The 23,653-nt window shown below is 41.9% G+C and overlaps 1 protein-coding gene across 7 annotated transcripts in view; it reads right to left on the reverse strand.

Moving 5' to 3' along the window:
* Positions 1 to 218: 218 nt before the first annotated feature.
* Positions 219 to 23,653, reverse strand: part of NALCN (sodium leak channel, non-selective) — a 363,332-nt gene continuing 339,897 nt past the window's right edge. For 4 of the 7 annotated variants that reach the window (XM_063697490.1, XM_063697488.1, XM_063697489.1 and 1 more), the window contains 10 exons: positions 22,177 to 22,245; positions 20,796 to 20,944; positions 19,866 to 19,959; positions 14,985 to 15,117; positions 14,208 to 14,323; positions 11,762 to 11,919; positions 8,343 to 8,493; positions 6,192 to 6,341; positions 4,355 to 4,472; positions 3,479 to 4,145 (listed from right to left, as the gene is read on the reverse strand). In XM_063697490.1, coding sequence (XP_063553560.1) covers positions 3,820 to 4,145; positions 4,355 to 4,472; positions 6,192 to 6,341; positions 8,343 to 8,493; positions 11,762 to 11,919; positions 14,208 to 14,323; positions 14,985 to 15,117; positions 19,866 to 19,959; positions 20,796 to 20,944; positions 22,177 to 22,245 — 1,464 coding nt within the window. In that variant the 3' untranslated portion in view covers positions 3,479 to 3,819. Of the gene's footprint in view, positions 1,927 to 3,478; positions 4,146 to 4,354; positions 4,473 to 6,191; positions 6,342 to 8,342; positions 8,494 to 11,761; positions 11,920 to 14,207; positions 14,324 to 14,984; positions 15,118 to 19,865; positions 19,960 to 20,795; positions 20,945 to 22,176; positions 22,246 to 23,653 lie in introns of those variants that run through there. The other 3 variants (XM_031001413.3, XM_055359447.2, XM_055359450.2) reach the window with 1 other exon arrangement.

Raw genomic sequence — 23,653 nt, forward strand, 5'->3', positions numbered from 1 at the left:
CATTGTAGGCCTAGAGGGCACAGGGTATTCACTCAGCCTTATCAGCACAAGTGTGAAAGGAACATTCCGGCTCAGAGAATTGAGTTGAAATGAGTATCAGGGACACAGCTTTTGCCAACTAACTATGGACTGAATATTCAATCCAGGTTTGCAATGTGCTGCTACCGAGTGCCTGCCCCACCAAGAAAAGGGTTTAAAAATGGTCAACTCAGAGTAAATTATTTTACAAATCCAATATTTATTTTATCTTGTATGTACAAAAAGTAAACTCCAAGTGAACATCAAATCAAATCTAATCCTTTTGGCCACAAGACTGGTTGTTCTTTATCTCATAGTTACAATGAATCATATAAACTGTAGACTGCCACCACCATGATACATCCGTGACACAGAAGGAATGTCCTATTTGCCTATCTGAGGAATGTTAAATAGAGAAAAATAGATTATAAAACAACCTGGAGGTCACAGGATTCTGAGATAATCCCTCTGTTAAAAAACATCTAAACAGCAAATGTCCAATCTGTAATAAAATAGTTAAAGGTCCAAGTCAAGTCCACTTCTACTTGGCTGGCCCAGCACAAGAAATCTAACAGCACTTTGTAATCATTTTGCTTTTCTAATTTTCCCGGAGGACATGGGCCATTGACATATAAGGAAAAAAAACAAAAACAAAAAACGATTAAGTAAGTTATGTGATCCCTAACCTGTGAGTTCAGAGGAAGATTTTGCAGGGCACCATTATTTCCATAGAAGATTCTTTTAACAGAGATGTCATTTCAAATCTAACATAGCAATGGTGTGTTAGGATCACCCAGAATGAAATGACTCTGCTGATTTATGGCAAAACAGACATACCTTGGGTAAGAAATGAAGCCAATGATAACATCACACATGCAAAGATTTTTTTTTAAATAAATTGAGCTATACAGTTTTATTCTTTTTGCTAAACTCAGTTATTAAAAGGTTTCTTAAGAAACTTAACATCTTTGCGCAACTATGTCACTCAAGTGATTTATCTACAGGTTTGTTTTAAACCGCTAAGCATCCTGAGTCCATTTCTTTGCCTGGTGCTTGCACACACAATTTTCTTAGAAGGAGGCAACAGTTTCATTAGCATAACTGAGGACAGAAATCAACTTGTTCTGGTCACCAAATGTCTTGTGTATATTTAAAAATATAACACGAGAAAAAGAAGATACTTTTTAAAATTCAGAATCTGTAGTTTGTAAAACTACTATCATTTTGGCATAAGTTCAGTGCTGACCTTTTCAGATCAATCATAAATAAATAAATTCTCTCAAGAGAAATATTTCTAGTGGAAATGGGAAAGATGTGAACTAAAGCTATAACCCCTGTACCCTAAATATCAGCCACTTTGGGCTTAGCACTCTTTTGTGGGGTGGTGATAATACTGCATTAGAGCACATATGAATATATACCTTAGTTTACGCAGACAGAATATATGACATTTTAAAGTGATATACATTGGCTTGCGGTATCATTTCTAATATTATCAGTACTGTCATTATACAAAAATTTTTTTGAGCAATGATAGTAACCCATCATACATGCAGCTTATGCCTTTCTGTGGCAGGATGAAAATCAATTTATAAACATCTTGTGACAAGTTGGAATTCGGTTATAGATCAATTACAGATTGCTCACTGGACAATCAAGGACATTATTAGAAAACAGTTTCCACCACTAGAAATTCATCTACATTGACATCCACCTAAATATCCAGAAGGTCATCCCCACTTTCGTCGCTCTCCACAGTCAGCTGCCGGGTCCACCACTTCTTAACTTCAGAACCGCAGGAAGCCGCGTCAGTCATGGGGTTCATTTTGCACACGACAGATTTCATGGTTGTCCTTCCTCCAAACCGTAAGTTGACTGAGGACACTGAATGGCTTATTGGTTTTGGGGCTGTGGAATTAATGAGTCCTATGAGCCACTCGGTATTGCTTCACCCTATTGTAATCACTCCTAAAAACCCATGATATTCCCATCAGTGATACTTTTGGCTAACGTGTCCTAGCCACAGATGCTAAGTAAACATACTTTTCAGGACTTGATTCTTTATGTTCACGATAGATTTTTTTTTTTAATTGTGCTCATGGACAACTAACGATGTCATTTGGGAAAAAAACGTGCTGCTCACCCCTTTCATTTTGAAATAATTAAAAAAACTAGAAAATCACTAAAAAAATTCCAATTTGGGAACTATTAAGTGTCATAGAAACCTGTGCATTCATTAGCATATGCAATAAAAAAAACAGGAAGGAGAGTGTGACCCACAGTAAAGGCGAGGGGGGATGCAGTGAGGGTATGGGAGGAAAGGTGTGGTTCTGGGGCCTCACAGTCATGGTGTTGGGACCCACCTCTGCAACCTGTGGATATGTAGCTATGGGCAACTTCACGTCTCTGAACCCGTTTCCTCCATTGTAAGATGAAGACAATGAAAATGTCCTAATTAGACTATTGTCAGGATTAAAACAGGTTACATGAGATGACTTAGGAAAGTGCATAGCATGACACCTGTGACATTGTTGCTGCCCCCTCAAAATACTATTTTTCTTCTCCTCTGCCTCCTCAAACTCAGCCTGACCCCAAGAGCATGTCTATTTCACGGTCACCATTTTTGGTGGGGATCACCTAGGCATGGACCAGTGGAAGTACTTTTTTTCTTTTTTTTTGGGAGACAGGTTCTCACTCTTTCACCCAGACAGGAGTGCAGTGGCACAATCTTGGTTCACCACAACCTCTGCTTCCCAGGCTCAAGCGATTCTCCTGCCTCAGCCTCCCAAGCAGCTGGGATTACAGGTGCACACCACTACCGGTCAGCTAATTTTTGTATTTTTAGTAGAGATGGGGTTTCACCATGTTGACCAGGCTGGTCTTGAACTCCAGACCTCAAATGATCCACCTGCCTCGGCCTCCCAAAGTGCTGGGATTACAGGGGTGAGCCACTGCGCCTGGCCCAATGGAAGTACTTTTGACAGCATCATTTCTTTTGTCCATTTAAATGAATACCAAGGACTGTGCATTCTCCCCAGGTCACCTCTCCTATCTGTCCCTGCAGTATCTGGCCCCCAGCTCTGTCCATGCCTTTGTTGCCTTGTGCTCACACCACGGTAACTTCCTCCAGCTTGTAACCTGCCTCCAGCCTCTGTCATAGACAATTCCCTCCTTTGCTGCCAAGTCAACTTTCTAAAGCACAGATTCCAAAAGTCACATACTGCTCAGAAATCTTTGCTAGCTCCTAATTGCCTACAGGATAAAATTGAACTGACTCAGCTTGTAATTTATGACCTGGCACCACCATCTACATTGTCTTGATGCTGTCATTCTCTGCTGTGTTTGAATCAGGAGGAACCTAGATCTTCTCTGATCTCTGAAAAATAAGTTCCTGGATATGAAAGGGGATACTTTCCTTGGTGGTAGTCCCAGTGAAGACCCACTGAACATCGTCAGCCTCAAAATGTAAGCTGTGCTGTCATCTGCTTTGTGGAACACATATGCTACACATCTTCTCCTTTCAATTGGGCTGAAGTTGGGGCACAGTTAAAGAGCATTATAAAGCTCCTGCTTTAGCATGAACTTAGTTATCTATAGAAAAAAACATGTCCAAGGACACTGGGCTGTGGGGAGCATTGCTCTCCCTCCATTCCTGAGTGCTCTTAATGGGATTATCCTGGCTTTCCAAAACCCTATAGAGAAGAAGCTCATAGAAGAAAATTCTCTTACTGAATCAGTAAAATATGGAAAATAATGGGATTGTTTATTAAAGGATTGAATGAGAGAACACAAGTAATGCACTTAGAAGAGTGACTGGCATACAGTGAGTACTACGTAAGTGTTTGTTGTTGTTGTTATTGTATGGAGGTAAAGCAGCTTGCCTAAAGCCAGTGACCGGCTCAGCTGCAAAGTGTGCTGAGAGAAATCGGGAGCCTGTCCCTTTTTTGAGAACTTTGTGGCATTTTCTGAATGATTGCATCTGCCCACTCCCTCTTCAGTTGAATACTTTTGCCCATGTTTGAGCATGCCTTGAGGCACACAGAAAGCCCTTGGAAATTTCTCCCTCTTTCTGAATCTTGTCTTTTTCATAGGTGCTGGCTTCTCAACCACGATGGCCTGAAATGTACCTGGAAAATGGGGGCTAATGTAAGTCATATTTAGAGAAGTTATTTTGGGGGACAATGTTTTTGACAAGACTACATTTTTCATTATGTTGCTGTCTGTAAACAACTGTAGATGCAGACTTGCATTTTGAAAGGCAAGACCCAAAACACACAAACAGAGTAAATACCTTTAAAATGCCTCGATCGCTGGAGAAATGCCTGGATGGACCTACCTGAGGGCAGACGCCACTGCCCAAATTTCCTCTGGGGTTTCCCTGCGTCGGCGGCATCTTGCCGACTTCCTCCTCGATCCGACAGCGTGGGGCTCAGGAGCTGCTGCTGGCTGCTTGTCTGCATGGGAGGAGAAGCACACAGTTACCATCTTTTTAACCCTGCGCTCTCCTCCTTTTACTATAAGAAAGGAAAACACATGGCAGGAGGACAAGTGGGAAGAACAACATGGACTCAGAGTGTCCACAATGGGGAAAAGTGAAAATGGGTATAAAGGGTCACAGAAGAAAAAGAGCCACCACTGCACGCCCTGCTGAAGGAGACACCACTCTTCCTGGGACATCTTGTCCTGGGTAACCCCCACTGCCTCGTTCCCCTCCATGCCTGAGAATGTCATTGTTTCCCTTCATATCTTCGCTGGCAAACCAGGGGGTAAGGAAGGGGAACTGCAGGAAGGAAGGTGGGGCAGTGGGGACCGGCTGGGCGGGGGCAGTCTACTTTCACCAGCCTGGAGATCCACGCTTAGAGCTTCAGGCAAAGCTGTATGATGGGCCCTGGCGGAGGATGGAGCTGATAACAATCTAAGCTACAGTCAAAGAGAGATGCCAAGACTTCCCACACATTTCACCTGTTCTCAGGTTCACCTGTCACCTCTCCCTTTCCTAACAAAAGCCTTGGTCTTCACATCTCTTTAGTATCCTCTTTTTTTTTTTTGTCACCTCTTAGGCTTTTTCATCTAAAAACAGAGGGCTCTGAAATCATCACTTTCCCCAACCTCATTAGCCCTGTCTCACTGTCTGTCCTGACTTCAGCCTGCCTCCCTCTCCCATGCGAGACATTGCCAACCATCTTCAGGGTGACCAGTGGCAAGGCCACTGCAGATGCCTCCCCTTACCCCTTGGTTGACTAACTCCGCAGAAGTCCCTGCAGTCGGTGGCAGATGATTTCTAAAGGCTGGGGAGCCCAAAACATGAGATCTACTGAAAACTGAGCTATGGCACCAGTGGGCCTCCTGGAGCACCCTGCTGGGCCGTGGAGCCTTAGGCTTCCAAAGGTACTCTGGCCCCTGGCTGCGTTGCTGCACACCACAGAGCCTGGTGCTGCTGGGGGCTCTGCACAGAGCATGGGATCGGCTCCACGTTGTTAACCTCAAATCGTAATTGCTGCCTCATAAAGGGGCAGGTCCTCCCAGCCAGCTGCTTCTCACAGCACAGGACTCTCCAGGATGCTGATAACTCCTTGTACTTTTTTATATAGACACATACATAGAGTTTGAAAATGAAAATATGCTGTGACTTAATAAATAGAAACTCCTCAAGCCAATTGTCCTGAATTCCATATGTTCTTCTGATACCCAACCAGGAAAGGATATATCTTCAATGAGTCTGATTATTTAAGGAGGTTGAAAGCCAATCACAAACATTTTCACTGATTTTTACTGCAAATTTCTATGACTTTAGAGAAGGGAGGAAAATATTTAGGGCAGAGCTTCCTGTAAACCATACTCCATGTAATATACCCAGATTCAAATGCAGCCCTTAGAGCTGATGTTAACTCTTTAGACAAAAATAAAACTACAGAATTATGAAGTTCAGGGCATTCACTTTTTTTGGCATTCATATGAGTCAGAATCTTTTTAAATAATCTCAACTGCATCCAAGATGGCAAAGACATAGACATAATCTGGATCAATGGATTTCCGTTGCCTTTTTTTTTTAATGAAAATATTCCTATTAGAAATATTGTCACCTTGTTTGAATGATCTGACCAGCACCCATTTTAATTAAAAGAAAGAAGCCCACGGAGTGTCCTGGGACAGAGGACGCCTCGTGTCCATACCTCAGGTTGCATGCTGTTGTCCTGACTGTTGGCATTCGTGTCCTCACTGGGCTGGGTGGTCTCTATGCTGGGCGGGTTCAGAAACCGGCTCAGCTCTTGCTGCTGACTCTCTCTCAGGCTGTGGATGATACTGCACGACTGCTGCTGTTTCTATGGAAATGCGATTGTTTGTTCAGTAAAATAAGCCCAGCATCCTGCCTGCCCCACCGCCACACAAATCTTATTTTCTTCTCCCCTCTCCTAAGACCTGCATGACTGGTGACCTCTTAGGAATTTCCAAGTAAGGATCCTGAACTAATTTCAATGTTCAATTAAGGTAGGCTGATGCAAAGGTGGGCTTAGAGAGGTATGCATTGACTTCCCAGTCCATTTTCATTGGTGTAACAATCAGAATAGTGACGGTCATTGATGCTTGTATTTTATTTATTTGGTTTTCTTTTTGTTGTTGGTGTTTTCTGTTTTTTTTTTTTTTTTTTTTTTTAGATAGGATCTCACTATGTCCCGTAGACTAGAGTTCAGTGGTGCGATTATTATAGCTCACTGTAACCTTAAACTCCTAGGCTCAAGCTATGCTCCTGCCTCAGCCTCCTGAGAAGCTGAGACTAAAAGTGTGCATGACTGTGGCTGGCTAATTAATTTTTTTGTTTGTTTTTTTTTCAGAGAGGAGGTCTCACTCTGTTGCCCAAGCTAGTTTCAAGCTTCTGGTCTTAAGCGATCCTCCCGCCTCAGTTTCCCAATGTGCTGGGATTACAGGCATGAGACACTGTGCCCAGCTTATGTCTTATTTAAAATTACTAATGTATTCTATTCTAATAGCTATTCTATTTTTTCTCCTCTTATTTTATTCTAGGCTCATTAAGCCAATACAATCCCAACCCCTTTCCCACTTTCCTGCAAGTTGTAAGAGGCAAAGAGCCTTGGGTGGATGAGAAAACCTTTGTGCTTGTCTTGGTTCTGAAGTTTTCAGGCCAATCCAGGAGACCAATCTGTCTCGGCATATACTAAAGCCAGGACTCCTTGTGTCCTCTCAGAGCCAGAGGAGGACAGATTGATCCCTGGAGCTAACATAGCTACAGTGGCCAGCAGTGATGGGACATCACTGGGCAGCTGGCCTTGCTATAGGAGGTTGAGTTGTATCTTTTCTCTGGGAACCTTTTCTCCTCCAATAGAAATACATGTTTCTGCAATTGACGTTGTTGCTCTGAGGAAGAGGATTGAAACAATCTCTGTTATATATAAATGTTTAGTGATTGCTTTGGGTTTTTTCCCCATCTGTGAAACATGCCAAAAGCATTCATAAAAGTAATTATCATCTCATAGAAACATTCACTGTAAATACAGTATATGTCAATGCAGTATACATTCATTAATCTATGAGTTAGAGAATCTTATAGGCTTATAAGTCAGGAAGCAGGAAACATCATTAATCTTGAGTGGTGATCTTTTCAGAATAAACAACATTATCACAGTTTGTTGAAATTTTTAGCAGCAATTTAAAGTAGTTTTGCAAATTCAATATGTGGAAAATTCTAGAATTTTGAACAGTTGAGTTTAATAAATGGACATCATATTTTAATATCAATAAACTTCTTTTTTTTTGAGACAGATTCTCAAAAGTGCAGTGGCATGATCTCAGCTCACTGCAACTTCTACCTCCCAGGTTCAAGTGATTCTCATGCCTCAGCCTCCTGAGTAGCTGGGACTACAGGCATGTGTGCCACGCCTGGTTAATTTTTGTATTTTTAGTAGAGATGGGGTTTTGCCATGTTGGCAGGCTGGTCTCCAACTCCTGGCCTCAAGTGAGTTGAGCTCCCCCCTTGACCTCTCATAGTGCTGGGATTACAGGCATGAGCCACCACACCTGGCCAATAAACTGCTTTTTAAGTCTTCATGTCATATTATAAAAATGGGATTCCATGGAAACTCCTAATGGACTCTGCTAAAGAGGGCAGGGCTGACTGTGGACTAGAGTGAAAGTCTGCATCATGATCTGACCACTGTAAGTGGAGGTAGTGGACATAGTTTAAAGGGATAGAAGGCTGATCACAGAAGGAGCTAATCCCATGTTCATGAAGCTCTTTTCTTTCATCCTCCTGAGGGGCAGGGCGGGGCGAGGCAGGGACCCAACCTGCATGTGTGCAGTTCACTCACAGCTCTGATGCGCTTCAGGCACTTCTTGAGCCACATGCGGATGGTCTGCTTGGCCACCTCCTCCTCTATGGTGTACTCCAGCTGCTCCCTCGCCAGGAGTTCCTCCAGCTGCAAGCTCTTCCGGATGTCCACAGACCGGTATGAAAGCATGCTGGTGGGAGAAACACACCTGCAATCGCAGCTCTGATTCACCTGAGATTTACACCCTTAGATACGTCAAAATCCAGAGAGGACATCACTCAGTCTAATAAGTCTAGTGTTTTGACGCCACCCCTCGCCACCCGCGTGTCTTGGGCTGGTCCTGTCACCTCTCTGTGTCTCCCTTCCCTCGTCTGTAAAACAAAGATAGATAGTCCTGGTAACTCCTTTATTTAATGACTAAGTGAGTTAATATCTGTGAGGCTCTTATAGTAGTAAGTGCCATCTAAGTGCCTGTAAAGCAAAAGATCCAGGCTAGGAAAAGGCTCGCGACTTTCTCTGCAGAAGGAAGACCGCCCCTCCCATACTTTCTTCACACTTAGCCCCCCGAGGTGATGGTTAATATGCTCGGCTGTGCATCACACATCCCTACTCCCTGCATCCCACTTCCCTCTCTGTTTCTCTCATTCATCCTTCTGTATCTTCCTTATTAATTAATTTTTTCTTTTTTTGAGATGGAGCTTCACTCTTGTTGACCAGGCTGGAGTGTAATGGCACGCTGTCAGCTCACTGCAACCTCCGCCTCCTGGGTTCAAGCATTTCTTCTGCCTCAGCCTCCCAAGTAGCTGGGATTACAGGTGTGTGCCACCACGCCCAGCTAGTTTTGTATTTTTAGTAGAGATGAGGTTTCACCATGTTGGTCAAACTGGTCTTAAACTCCTAACCTCAAATGATCCACCTGCCTCAGCCTCCCAAAGAGCTGGGATTACAGGTGTGACCCACCATGCCTGGTCTTCCTTATTAATTTTAGAGGCTACCAAACAAACCCAGGGTTGAATATCCACTCCCATTTAACCCTTGACACACAACAGGCCCATGTAGTTGTAGGTAAAGCCAACACAGCATTACAGTTCATGGGGCAATAAGGCAGCTCCCAGGATGCCTGGACTGAGCAGTCCACCACCAGAGGAGAAGACAGCCCCTCTTGGCAGTGTGATGCACCCAGGTGTAGCCACAGGATTCCAGGTTATGGCTCAGACCCATGCACCCTGGTGCACCTGTGAGCTACCCACTTCTGTGAGCTCAGTTCCACCCTAGAGCCCAAATCACAGCCTGGAGGCTCTTGAGAGCACTGGTACATTGGGCTTCTCTTTGCTAAATCTCTTCCCACCACAGAGGGAAAAAAAATGAATTTTCTCTTCCTCTCTTCCCTGACTCATCAAGAATCTCATCAAAGCTTCATTGCTTTTATCTTCACTGTTTGTTTTTATCATATACTGGGCTAGGGGAATAAATAGGAAGGGGAGCAACAGCCCCATCATAGATTTTGCCTGGGTCTATTTTTATTAGATACATCGGTGTGTTCCAAAGAGGCTGAATATTAATTATTAATGACAACAGTATGCCTATCTGCCTCATGTCAACCAAAAAAATTTGCCACTAGGAGGAAAGACTCAGAAACATTCTGACAGAGATGACCTCCTTTGTGATTCACATGCATTTCTCCGTCCCATGTTTTTCTGCTTTTTAGCTTGTTGGTGGAAGAACTGGATAGTGGGAGGTGAAATTGATAACTTGAGAGAACTTTTCCCAGATTCTTCCTGTGCTGATCTGATCCTTTTTTTTTTTCAGCTTCTGGCCACAAGCATATTTCTGTACACCTGAGTTCTCCTGAAATTTGAGACACAACACAATATCCCACACACTACTTGTAGGTACTGCTATGTGATTAAAATAGCTACTGCTAGTCAGTCGCTCTTATTTTTTTCTGTGGCATGGACCCCTGTGGCAGTGGAGCTTATGGGACATTTCTTGAAATAATGCTTTAAATGCACGGAATGAAATACACCGTATTACAAAGGAAACCAATTATATTAAAATACAATTCTCAAATTTACTTTAAAACGGCGGTGATAAAGTAACATAAGTGCTTCCTTTATTATTCCATTAAATAATACCATCTAGCAGAGCTCAAATGACTACCATAACTCAGAAGCACTGGTGAGCATAAATGATATTTTAAGATGTCAGTCAAGGCAGTCAGTTATGTCATCTGAAAATATCTATGATTTCTCCTGGTAACAAAGACATGGATATTGCTAATGCGACTGTGGTTTGTTGCGTACGTTCATCATGGAAGAGAATGCCGCATTTCAAAGAGTGATTAGTGAAAATAAAGATGTAATTGTTTCCCCCTTGCAAGTCCATGGGCCTCTGTTTTATCCATGGACTCCTGCTTAAGAAGCTGTTATGGGTTAAATGTTTCCTCCCAAAAAAAGATATGTTGGAGTCCTAACCTCTGGTACCTCAGAATGTAATGTTATTTGGAAATAGAACATTGCAGATGTAATTAGTAATTAAGTTAAAATGAGATCACAGTGGAGTAGGATGGACTCCTAATGTAATACCACAGATGTTCTTATAAAAGGAGGAATTTGAACATAGATACACACACACACACACAAACAGAATGCCATGTGAAGATGAAGGGAGACCAAGCTGATGCTTCCACAAGCCAAGGAATGCCCAACATTGGCAGCGCACCCCCAGCAGCCAGGGGAGAGGCTAGGCTAGATTCTCCCTCACAGGCCTCAGAAGGAATCAGCCCCACAATACCTCCATCTCGGGCTTCCAGCATCCAGGACTTCGAGACCATACCTTTCTGTTGTTTAAATCCCTCAGCTTAAGGTGCTAAGTTACAGTAGCCCAAGGAAATAAATACAGAAGTCTCCCAGGAAGAAGAAAAGGCAGAGACTCCATTTGACCCTCTGTCCTGTCTGGGCGCTCATGAAATGTCTGGAAAATCTGGTGTTTTAGCCAACGGGGCAACCATCACAGAGCAGGCCAGGCAAATTCTTATCAGACCCATGCAAGTGAGGTGCTCTGCATGTTAGTCCCAGGTTTGCCAGAGCCCTGTAACCGCAAGCAAGTCACTCAGCTCTTCTGGGCAGTTCCCGCATCACAGGGAAGGGGTGGGACTGTGCTCTCCCAGATCCCTTCCACCTCTCCCCTCGGGGTGCACCTCAGTGGGCAGGGGTCCCTATGGGACGTCAGGGCACAGCCGCCCAGCCCTCCCCTGCGAGGCACCTACTTGGAAATGTTCACTGGAGGACAGTGGGAAAGGGCACTTAGCGCCTGGGACATGTGACCCCACTTCACGACCACAGCAGATGTGGCATTTTGGGTTGGAAACACACTTGTTAATTGTACTGCAGAGGCCTTGAAGGCTGACAGCTGTGGTTTCTGGCCCCCATTCAGCCCTGCGAAAGCCTGCCTTGTACCTCAGGACATCATGGAAGGTGACGTCGCCGCCATTGTGGAGCCTCTCCATTTCGTAGCACATGTGCTTAAACAGGAGCTTGTCCTTGTCCAGGTCCACCTCCAGCCTCCCACGCAGTAGCCGCAGCAGGAACTTGACGCGGAACGTGGGGATCACCCCCTGTGGGGCAGAGCACAAGAAGCAGCAAATCATCATCAGGCCTCGATGATTCACTTGGTGCCATTTCTCAAACGCTAGCATAATTAGCACCAGATGTGAAGAAAGCTGGTCACCTCCTTGGAGCCTGGTAGAATTAAGTGCACTAAGAAGAGCAGAGGATAGAAAACTGAGTGATAAATTTCTGCCGGTGCTTCTCTTTCTGGGATGTCACCACATTGCAGCATTTGGAGTGAGGCATGGGAAGCTCCCCTTCAGCCCCCCAGGACCCTACTCTTGCTCTCACCAGGCTGACGCTTGCATAGCCTGTCCCACAGACGCCACCTCCAACACATGCACTGAGGGGGTCATAATGTACTCACACAAGGTAATGGACAAGACACACGCGTGTAATCCTCCTCTTCACGCAATCTGGATGCTAGGAACGTCTCAATGTTTATTACATGTTTTTCTACCATTAAAAGATAACTCGTGCTGGATCATGCCTGTAATCTCAGCACTTTGGGAGGCCAAGGCGGGTGGATCACCTGAGGTCAGGAGTTCGAGACCAGCCTGGCCAGCATGATGAAGCCCAGTCTCTACTAAAAATACAAAAATTACCCGGACATAGTGGTACATGCCTGTAGTCCCAGCTATTCGGGAGGCTGAGGCTGGGGAATCACTTGAACCCAGGAGGCAGAGGTTGCACCACTGCATTCCAGCCTGGGGACAGAGTGGGACTCCATCTCAAAAAAAAAAAAAAAAGAAAAAGAGCTAACTCCTTTTCATGTCTTCTTCAGGATTAGAAAAACTATATACAAGAGAATTAGGCCTCCAGCTCTGCCCTCTTCTGGGGTCAGAACTGATCCAGACACTGAGAATCTAAGATGTGTTGCTACCTTCCATGCAACACAAACCACCATGCCCCCTGGCTGTATCTTTGAATGAAAGTGCTGGGCGGAACGCTGGTGACCATGACTGCCTGCCAGTTACTGACATCTCAGTGTGCAGGGCAGTGTGGTCTTCATGTGTGTATTGCATGAAAGCAGGTTCCTGTGGGTGACAGTTACAGAGAGACAGGTGGATCCTGAGGAGCTGAGAGTGAGCTCAGATCTCTCACTACCTTGAAAGGAAAGCCCTCAAGACTGAAGCCTGGGCGGGCAGGGGTACCAAGAAGAGGCAGCAAATTGGGGTGAGTGCACTGCCGGGGCCCCTCATTTATGATGCCCAGCCTGGCTTCTTGGTCTTTGTGCCCTTCATCTACTCTTCTTGAACTATTTCCAGATCTCGCCCCAAATACCCTGGCAGAACTTTCCTTGTTGTTCAGACATGAGGTCCCACAGCACCCCTCAGGCCTCCTTCATGGTCATTCCTGCCAGCGCAGCCCCAACCCCAACTACTGTCTATAGTTTTAACTTCTGGAAATACTGCACTATTATTATTTCACTTTTTATTATTTGTCTCCACCTATTAGACTGTAAGCTCTGTGAGTACAGGAGCTGTTCCATCTTGTTCACTGCTATATCCTCAGTGCCTAGAACTGTGCCTGAGTGTTTGCTAGGATGAGGAAGAGAGAAGAGGAGAGGGAGGAAGAACAGGAGGAAGTGGAGGAGGAGGAGGTGGGGGAGGAGAAGGTAGAGGAAGGGGTAGAGGAGGAGGAGGAGGAGGTAGGGGGGAAGATGAGGTGGACGAGGAGGAGGGGGAGGAGGAGGGGGAAGAGGAGGGGGAAGATGAGAGGGTGGAGGAGGAGGAGTAGGAGGAAGGGAAGGAGGTGGAGGTTGATGACGACAATGACAAGAAGAGGAAGAGCAGACTGCAGCTACTTTGGCTAATTTTAAGAAATCTTGGGTAAACTTTATGGTTAAAACATTCAAGTAGTAACTCAAAAATAATCCAATACACACCTTCAGATGCCACTTAAATAACTCCTTTGTACTTTTAATTGGGATTGCTGCTTGAGTTTGAGGTGATCATGAATTTGTAATATACTGTCCCTTTGGTAGTTTCAGTGTCACCTCTTTTTCTGGCCTGAGCCCAGGGCTGATTCCTACAGAGTCCCTTTGGCTTCCTTTCCCTGCTGGCCTTCGGAAAGTCTGAAGAAGAGGATGTTCATGGTTGAAGATCATGTAAGGAGGAACGATGCTGTCTCCCTTCCTAGAGGATTCAGCTGAACTGTAAATGATGGCTTTCTGCAATTCACCATTTAAAAATTCAATCTATGTCATCTGCCAACCTGAAAACCATTTAAGTGTTTGAGACATGTTGATAAGTCTCTTTGAGGTGAGGCAGGAAACAACAACCCACTCCCATACCTCTCTTTTATCATCCACCATGTTCCATATGATTTGAAAGTGGCGAAGATCATTGTAACTTAACAGCTGGTCCTCCTCAGTGGAATAAAACAAGGAGAAATTCTCCACAATTATGGCTTTTAAAAAAAGAAAAATTCAGAAGTTAGACCATTATGCTAATCTGTCATATTTTAGAAAGAGTAAAACATCTATTATTAATAATGGATTCTATCACCTATATCATAAGCCAAATTTTTAAAGTGCTTTTAGTATGGTTTCCAAATTGGCATGTTTACACTTGGACTAAGCTATTTCTCCAGCTCCTGCCTTTCCAAAACATGAGGGTCGTAAGCACAAACACACATTCTGTGTATAGAGATAGTCATGCCAGCTGGCTTTAACTCTTAGTTGAGAGTTCCAGGGCCATTTTTAAAGGTCAAATTGAGTTCTGGGTGGGCCCATATCTGGGTAAATAAGGTGTACCTTTCAAAAACATAAATGTGATATTTCAAGGCTAGAAAGATAGTCCTCTCTGATATTTGTTCAACTCAATCCATGAGAAGAGCTCTTTTGAAATTAATGATCATAATAAATGCTACAACTCTTAAAATTGCAGTCAACTGTCATTTACATGCCTTTCAAAGGTCTTTTCAGCTTCTGGATTGAGAGACAACAATTTATAATTAATGCCATGAAACACCCACCTGAAGAAATCCAAGGTAATTGCTTGAAAATAATACATAATTATCTAAGTACCTGAGTTTGAAGAGTAAAAAGTATTCAACTAACATCACTTACCTACAAGCAGATTTAGCATGATGTAGGCAATGATGACATAAAATGAACAGAAATACATAAGTGCCCCAGCATAATTTCCACAGTCTGTTGCCCAGTATGTAAATTCATCTGGAGTACAAAACGGAGGCTGAACCTTTGGGGCATTGGGGTGGAAGAAGGAGGAGAGGATAAGAGTAGAGAATACAAATTTCTTTTAGCTGACTATAGTTAATGAATAGATTCCTAAACATATAGCATATAATTAACTTCAAAGTAAGTTTTCAAAAGCCACATACATTGGGTACATCATCTGTAGCAGAAATAAAGAAGAATATTTCACTTATGCTATGCTGTTATCTTGTAGAATCCCAAGGTTATTGCCATTTTTAAAAGCACAATGAAAATGAACTGATCTCCACTAGATATTCTTTCTGCCACCACCACCAGCCCCAAGTGATAAGTAGCCACTGTGATCAAACTGCAGAAAATCAAATAAAAAGACATTTGCAAGTTTTTCTCTGACTGAAGTAATGGGTTAAGATTTGGGAATATAGACTCTACAGGTATACCTCGGAGACATTGCAGTTTCAGTTCCAGACTGCTATGATAAAGTGAATATTGCAATAAAGTCCTATGCATGTTTTGGTTTCCCAGTGCACATGCAAGTCATGTTTATACCATACTGTGGCTTATTAAGTGCACAATGGCATTATGTCCAAAAAGGTACAGACCTTAATAAAAAGTACTTTTATTGCTAAGAAAAGCTAACAATCATCTGAGCCTTCAGTGAGCTGTAATCTTCTGCTGGTGGTGGAGGGTCTTGCCTCAATGTTGACAGCTGCTGACTGAGCAGGGTGGTGGCTGCTGAAGGTTGGGGTGGCTGTGGCGATTTCTTAAAACAAGTCAACATGGAAGTTTATCACATCAATTGACTCTTCCTTTCATGAAAGATTTTTCTGCAGCATGTGATGCTGTTTGCTAGCATTTTACCCACAATAGAACTTTCGAATTTGGAGTCAACCCTCTCAAACCCTGCTGCTGGTTTATCGAGTAATTTTATGTAACATTATAAATCCTTTGTTGTCATTATGACTATGTTCATAGCATCTTCTGCAAGAGTAGATTCCATTTCAAGAAACCACTCTGATCATCCATAAGGAGCAATCTTCATTCCTTCAAGTTTGATCGGGAGACTGCAGCAATTCAGTCGCGTCTTCAGGTTCCATTTCTAATTCTAGTTCTCTTGCCATTTCTACCAATCACATGTGCAGCGACCTCCTTCACTGAAGTCTTGAACCCCTCAAAATCATCCATAATGGCTGGAATCAACTTCTTCCAAATTCCTGTTAATGTTGATGATATTTTGACCTCCTTCCATGAATCATGAATGTTCTTTTTTTTTTTTTTTTGAGACGGAGTCTCGCTCTGTCACCCAGGCTGAAGTGCAGTGGTGCAATCTCCGCTCACTGCAAGCTCCGCCTCCTGGGTTTACGCCATTCTCCTGCCTCAGCCTCCCGAGTAGCTAGGTCTACAGGCGCCCACCACCACGCCCGGCTAATTTTTTGTGTCTTTAGTACAGACAAGGTTTCACCATGTTAGCCAGGATGGTCTCGATCTCCTGACCTCGTGATCCACCCGCCTCGGCCTCCCAAAGTGCTAGGATTACAGGCGTGAGCCACTGCACCTGGCCATAAATGTTCTTAATGGCATGTAGAATAGTGAATCCTTTCCAGAAGGTTTTCAATATACTTTGCCCAGATCCATCAGAGGAATCACTATCTATGGTAGCTATTAGCCTTATGAAATCTATTTCTGAAATAATAAGACTTGAAAGTTGAAATGACTTCTTGATCCATGGACAGAATGGATGTTGTGTTAGCAGGCATGAAAACAATGTTAATCTCCTTATACAGCTCTTGGGTGACCAGGTAGATGCATTGTTAATGAGCAGTACTACTTTGAAAGGAATCTTTTTTTTTCTGAGCAGTAGGTCTCAAGAGTGGGCTTAAATATCCAGCAAACCATGCTGCACACAGCTGTTCTGTCATCCAGGCTTTGTTGTTCCATTTATAGAGCACAGGCAGGGTAGATTTAGCATAATTCTTAAGAGACTGTATTATTCCATTCTCACACTGCTAATAAAGACATACCTGAGACTGAGTAATTTATAAAGGAAAGAGATTTAATTGACTCACAGTTCAGCAGGGATTGGGAGGCCTCAGGAGATTTACAATCACGGCAGAAGGGGAAGCAAATATGTTCTTCACATGGTGGCAGCAAGAAGTGCCAAGAAAATGGGGGGAAAAACCTCTTATAAAACCATCAGATCTCATGACAGCTATAGTGAGAACTCACTCAGTATCACAAGAACAGGATGGAAGAAACCACCCCCATGATTCAATTATCTCTGCCTGGTCCCTCCCACGACACATGGAGATTAAGGGAACTACAATTCAAGATGAGATTTGGGTGGGGACACAGTCAAACCATTGCAGGGTCCTAGGATTTTTGGAATGGTAAATGAGCATTGGCTTCCACTGAAAGTCACCAGCTGCATTAGTCCCTAACAACAGAGTAAGTCTGTTATTTGAAGCTTTGAATCCAGGCATTGACTTCTCCTTTCTAGCTATGAAAGTTCTAGAGGGCATCTTCTTCCAATAGAAGGCTGTTTTGTCTACATTGAAAATCCATTGTTTAGTGTAGCCACCTTAATTATTTTAGCTAGATCTTCTCGATAACTTGCCACAGCTTTTATATTAGCAGCACTTACACTTTCATATTATGGAGATGGCTTCTTTCTTTCCTTAAACATAATGAACCAACCTTTGCTAGTGTCAAACATTTTTTTCTACAGCATCCTCACCTCTCTCACCCTTCATAAATTTGAAGAGAGTAAGGGCCTTCTTCTGCATTTGACTTTAGCTTAAGGGCATGTTGCGGCTAGTCTGATCTTCTACTGAGACCGGTAAAATTTTTTCTCCATATCATCCATAAGGCTATTTCTTATCAGTCATGTGTTCACTGGAGTAGCATTTTAATTCCCTTCAAGAACTTTTCCTTTGAATTAACAACTTGAGTAACTATTTGGTGCAAGGGACCTAGCTTTTGGGCTAACTCAGCTTTTGACATGCCTTCCTCCATAAGCTTAATCATTTCTAGCTTTTGATTTAAAGTGACTGATATGTGAATCTTCTATTCACTTGAACACTTATAGGCCATTGTAGGGTTGTGAATCGGCCTAATGTCAATATCGTTGTGTCTCAGGACATAGGGAGACCCAAGAAAAGAGAGAAGAGTTGGAGAAACAGCTGTTCGGTGCAGCAGTCAGAAGACATATGACATTTATCAATTAAATTCTCCATCTTATTGAGCATGGTTCATGGCACCCCTCAAAAAAACTACAAAAGAAACATCAAAAGATCACTGATCACAGATCACCAAAACAGATACAATAATAATGAAAAAGTCTGAAATAGTGAGAATTACCAAAATGTGATACAGAACCAGAAAGTGAGCAAACATGCTATTGGAAAAATGGCCCTGATAGACCTGCTCCACACAAGATTGCCATAAACCTTCAACTTGTAAAAATGCAATGTCTGCAAAAGGCAATAAGGGAAGCACAGTAAAACAAGATGTGCCTGCACATAGCAAATTCACATTCAAATTGTGTAAGGAGTAAGCCCCATTCTTGGAACACTGTTATGGGATGCTATGGAATAGCACAAGACTTAAGTCATCAAACACTCTCTCATTGTTTACAGGCTCCATAAAATGCCGACACCTCTGAGAGAACTTTCTGGTTTTTCTCAGCCAGATAAACTAGCTCTCTCTTCTATAATCCCAGCATTCTGCTTGTATTTTTATTTAAGATTCATTAAATTTTGCCTTGTGTTCTATTTGATTTGGCAAATTCTCCTTGTTAACTCATGCATGAAGTCCCAGCGCTCCTACTGTGTGCTAGGTTTGTGCCAAGTTTGGGGAGAAGCTGGTAAGAAAGACATAGGCGGCTCTGTCTCTTCTTCCTACTGACAGTTGAGCACTGTGCAGTCCAATATGGTGACCACTAGCTCCATGCAGTGATGTAAATTTAAATTTATGTTAATTAAAATGTAATAATATAAAATTAAAACTAAAATTCAGTTCCTCAGTTGTGTTAGTCACATTTTAAATGCTCCATAACCACATATGGCTAGTGGCTCCCGAATTGGACAGTGCAGATTTCCATCACTGCAGACATTTTTTAACACAGCATTGGTCTGTCCTATGGTGAGAAAGAGATAAAATAAATGAATGTAAGCCAGTAATTCACTACAGCTCCTTATTACAAAGGAGAACTATAGAGCAGCTTAAGAACATGTAGCTGGCTGTCTTAGCTTAAGGCAAAAGACCTGTTTAAACTGAGACCAGAAGGATGATGCTTGGGGAAGACAGGATATACTAAGAAGGAAGTATAAAGTATACTTTATAGTATAAAGGAAGAGTAACTCAGAGCCCTTGAGGTAAGCTCCTTGAGTGTGCCTGGGAGTTGTTGAAGACCTAGGGCCTAGCATATATATAGCTGAGGGGCAGTGAACTATCCACTGAATACATTAAATTAAAGGGCTTCCTGTTTGACTTTCATTACCAAAATATTAAAGATGGGAGGGAAAGAACAACACTCACAAAATGCATATTTGTTGAATGGAACTACAATAGCTCAAGTTGGGTTAATTGAGTATTTTGCCCTAAATATTCACACATTGGAATGTATAATAATGCAATTTTATGGACTAAAGTGTCAGGATTTATATTTCATACATAAAGTCTTAACGCTAACAAGGATGATCCTGCCAACATTGTGTTGCAAGAGTTTCATGCTGATTCTAAGTCTAAGCCTTGTTCATGATGAGAGATATTTACCATACAGTCATGCATAATCTTGTTCCAGTCTTCACCTGTGACAATTCGGAACAGTACGGTAATAGCTTTTCCAGCCGAAGAAAAATTTGCATGCCTAATTTAAGAAAAAAAAATTAACAGAATGTGAATTATAGAAGGGTTTGTCATGAAATAGCATGGTTTGCCAACACCAAAACAAGTGGAGGTTGTAGCAAATTTGGTTGCTAAGTTACCTTTTCCAAAGGTTATACCTTTTTATTAATTTGTCATTTATACTTGCCTCCAAGTATAGCTGTCTGAACACCCAACTCTAGCATGGCCACTAATTTATTACCATTCGTCTTGAATGACTAAGTAGGCAGGCTTTGGCAACTAAGTGATCCTTCTTTCACTTGGACAATGCTATAAAAGGTGGGGCAGCCATGTATCTAATTCCTACAACTTTGACATATCGGTATATACTTTGTTGTATCAGGACTTGAAAAAAAATGATGCATCTATAAAACTTAGGCAAATCGTTGAAAACTGCTTTTCATATATTACAACCATTTGGGAGGCTCTAAATTCCCATATTTTGCTGAGAAAGAAACCCAAAGTTATCTTAAAATTGTTCCATCTAAAAATAATATATCATTTTTTGGCAATATGTAGATAGAAAAAGTGCTGGAATTGGGAGTGATGATTACTGAATGTTGGTGGAATTATAGATTCTTTTTGTTTTCTTTTATTTCTAATTTTTCTAAGGTTTTGAAAGTAGACCTTTTCAGTTGAATAACCTTTTTCAACTGGAAAAATATCATTTAAAACTTGGCTATTTTATTTTAATTTCCAACTGATTACTTCCCTTTCCCCTCTCCTAGACTTTAATAGACAAAAAACATTTGTTTATTTAAAATTTTATTACCAAAGGGTTTGCTTGATAAATGAATAGAAAGATAAGTATATACCAACCTGTTAATATTCTCCCCATATTTCACAGTACCAAATAAAACAACTCCAGCAAAAGCGTAACACAGCAGCAAGAGAAACATGCCTACTATGATAAAGAAGCTCTTGTACATGCTGACGACCACTGTCAAGAGGAGCATCTTTAGCGTTACCTGGGGACCAGGGGTGGGAAGCGGGGAGACAGAGAGAGAGAGAGAGAGAGACAGAGACAGAGAGAGAGAGAGACAGAGAGAGAGAGAGAGAGAGAGAATATTCAATCTATTAAGCTATGGAAGACCTGGGTAGCAACTAATCTTTAAGCAGATTGGCTCAAAATCACTCTTAGGTGTATCATTTGAAAGTTGCTTTCTATAAGGTATTACATCTAAATATTCTTCAAAACCCACCAGGCGTTGGGCGAATTTTATTTTTACTTCAAACATTTCAGCCTCTTCACACAAATTAATAACAGTAACACTAAGCATTTTCACCTTCCATTTTCTCTTCTCCTGCTCCTCAATTCTCTATGATAAGGGCTACACATTTTTGACTGACAGCAAGTAAACTCAGGTTTCTTCCACAAACAGACTTTCACAAAAACAAACCTAAGCAATGGTATAATACTAAATAACTATCAAATATTAAGTATATTGGTTATGTGTATATATGGAATGTATATATGAAATAACGTTTGTAATAAAAAAGGAAACAGCATTGTAAAAAATGAAAAATATATGTGGAATATACCCATGAACATTAACAAATAATATTAAAAAATCTGGAATCTCATCCTGGCTAACGTGGTGAAACCCTGTCTCTACTAAAAATACAAAAATTAGTTGGGTGTGGTGGCACATGCCTGTAATCTCAGCTACTCGGGAGGCTGAGGCAGGAGAATCACTTGAACCTGGGAGGTGGAGAAAACAGTGAGCCGAGATCCTGCCACTGCACTCCAGCCTGGTGACAGAGCAAGACTCCATCTCAAAAAAAAAAAAAAAAAAAAAAAAAAATCTGGAATCATGGAAACATAAAAATTCATTAAAGATTATTTTTCTTTGAAGTTACTTAACTTTATTGAAAATAAAAATAAAAATGCATTAAGAAAGAATATTGGTTTTTGTTTTCATGACTGATGTTATCTTTAATTAAATTAATAAATTTAAATAATTTACTTAATTATTGAATATAAAGAATAAGCAACATAAATGGCAGGAAACACATCGAATGATAACTAAGCTACTGATTCATTTAATAATGTTTAATATTTGTTAATCTTGACTTATGATGTCTAGTAATTTGTGATTACATCCCTAAATACCCAAGGTAAGGCTGTAATCAATTAATCACCATTCTTTCATTAACACATATATGACCTTTAAGATAAGATTCTTAACAATGTACTTACATGTTTTCCACAGATGGAGAAAAACCTAAATACAATCACACAAGCGCCCATCATGTAAGTATATGCATTCTGAAATTTAAACAGAAGACAGCTTCTCATAATTTGCACAAAAGATCTTGTTACAGTTCCATTTTTTAAGCCTTCTGTGAAGTATACTGAATAATTAGCTTAATATGTGTAAATTATTATAAGAAAGTGATCTAAAAAAGGTGCTGAAAAGGTCACTGCAAAAACTCATGAATAAATATTAGATTTAAAATTCAGTCTCAAATGAAACTTCGGGTTCTGTTTTGCTCAGCTAAATTCTGTATTTTGAAATTTATTTTACATAAAATGGTGACCAGCTCTTTTGCATACAGGGTGTGAAAAACACAGGATAACAGTGCAACATAGGAAGGTCAACTGACATAGGAGGTAAAGGAATCCTGGCAAAGAGAAAGGGCTGATGGTGGAAAAGATTGCCAGAAGTCAGATTCTAGACACCACTGAAGAACAAACATACACTCATTCCTCTAAGCTGATTTCAGAGAGGTCCTCCCTGCTCAGGAACACATCCAGCTCTTTTTTCAAGGGTGTGATTAGCAGGAAGAGATGACTGCACTTTATGAATAAGAAAGCTTCATTTGAGAAACAAAGATCCCACCAGCTATAACTGCAATAACAACCTTGACATTCAGCCGATGCCAGAGTGTGATTACTCTCAAGGAGGCTTGCCTAGCCAAATGATGACAGTCACAGATGGGCCCCGCAAAGGGGGTCCAGTGAGATCCTTGGTGAGGTCCAAGCACATGAATGTGTGCACATAGCATCCTTGGATGGGGAACTTTCCTTCCCAATAGTCCACTGCAAAATACGGTGCAGAATGAGCATCCTTCCAAGACCAAAGAGGTTCTTGGAGAAGAACAAAGGCAATTAGGCAGAAAAGGGAAGTTGGTCTTTTGGGTTTAAGATTTCCTCTCTGAGGTTATCTGGGATTAGAGAGTCTACTTGACTTTTGCTTGGACTCAGTAGCTTTAGGTTGCATTTCGATATGGTTTGGCTATGTTCCCACCCAAATCTTATTTTGGATTGTAGTTCCCATAATCCCCATGTATCCTGGGAGGGACCAGGTGGAGATAATTCAATCACTGGGGTGGTTTCCCTCATCCTGTTCTTGTGATGATTAAGTCTCACCAGGTCTGATAGTTTTATAAGGGGCTTCCCCTTTCACTGGTCACTCATACTTCTTCCTGCCACCATGTGGAGAAAGATGTGTTTGCTTCCCCTTCCACCATGATCATAAGTTTTCTGAGGCCTTCCCAGCCATGCAGAACTGTGAGTCAATTAAACCTCATTCCTTTATAAATTACCCAGTTTTGGGTATTTCTTCATAGCAGCATGAAAAAGGACTAACACAGTAAATTCGTACTTAGAGTGGGGGGCTACTATAAGGATACCTGAAAATGTGGAAGCGACTTTGGAACTGGGTAACAGGCAG

The sequence above is a fragment of the Gorilla gorilla genome, chromosome 14 (assembly GCF_029281585.2).
Source record: "Gorilla gorilla gorilla isolate KB3781 chromosome 14, NHGRI_mGorGor1-v2.1_pri, whole genome shotgun sequence".
Lineage (NCBI taxonomy): Eukaryota > Metazoa > Chordata > Mammalia > Primates > Hominidae > Gorilla > Gorilla gorilla.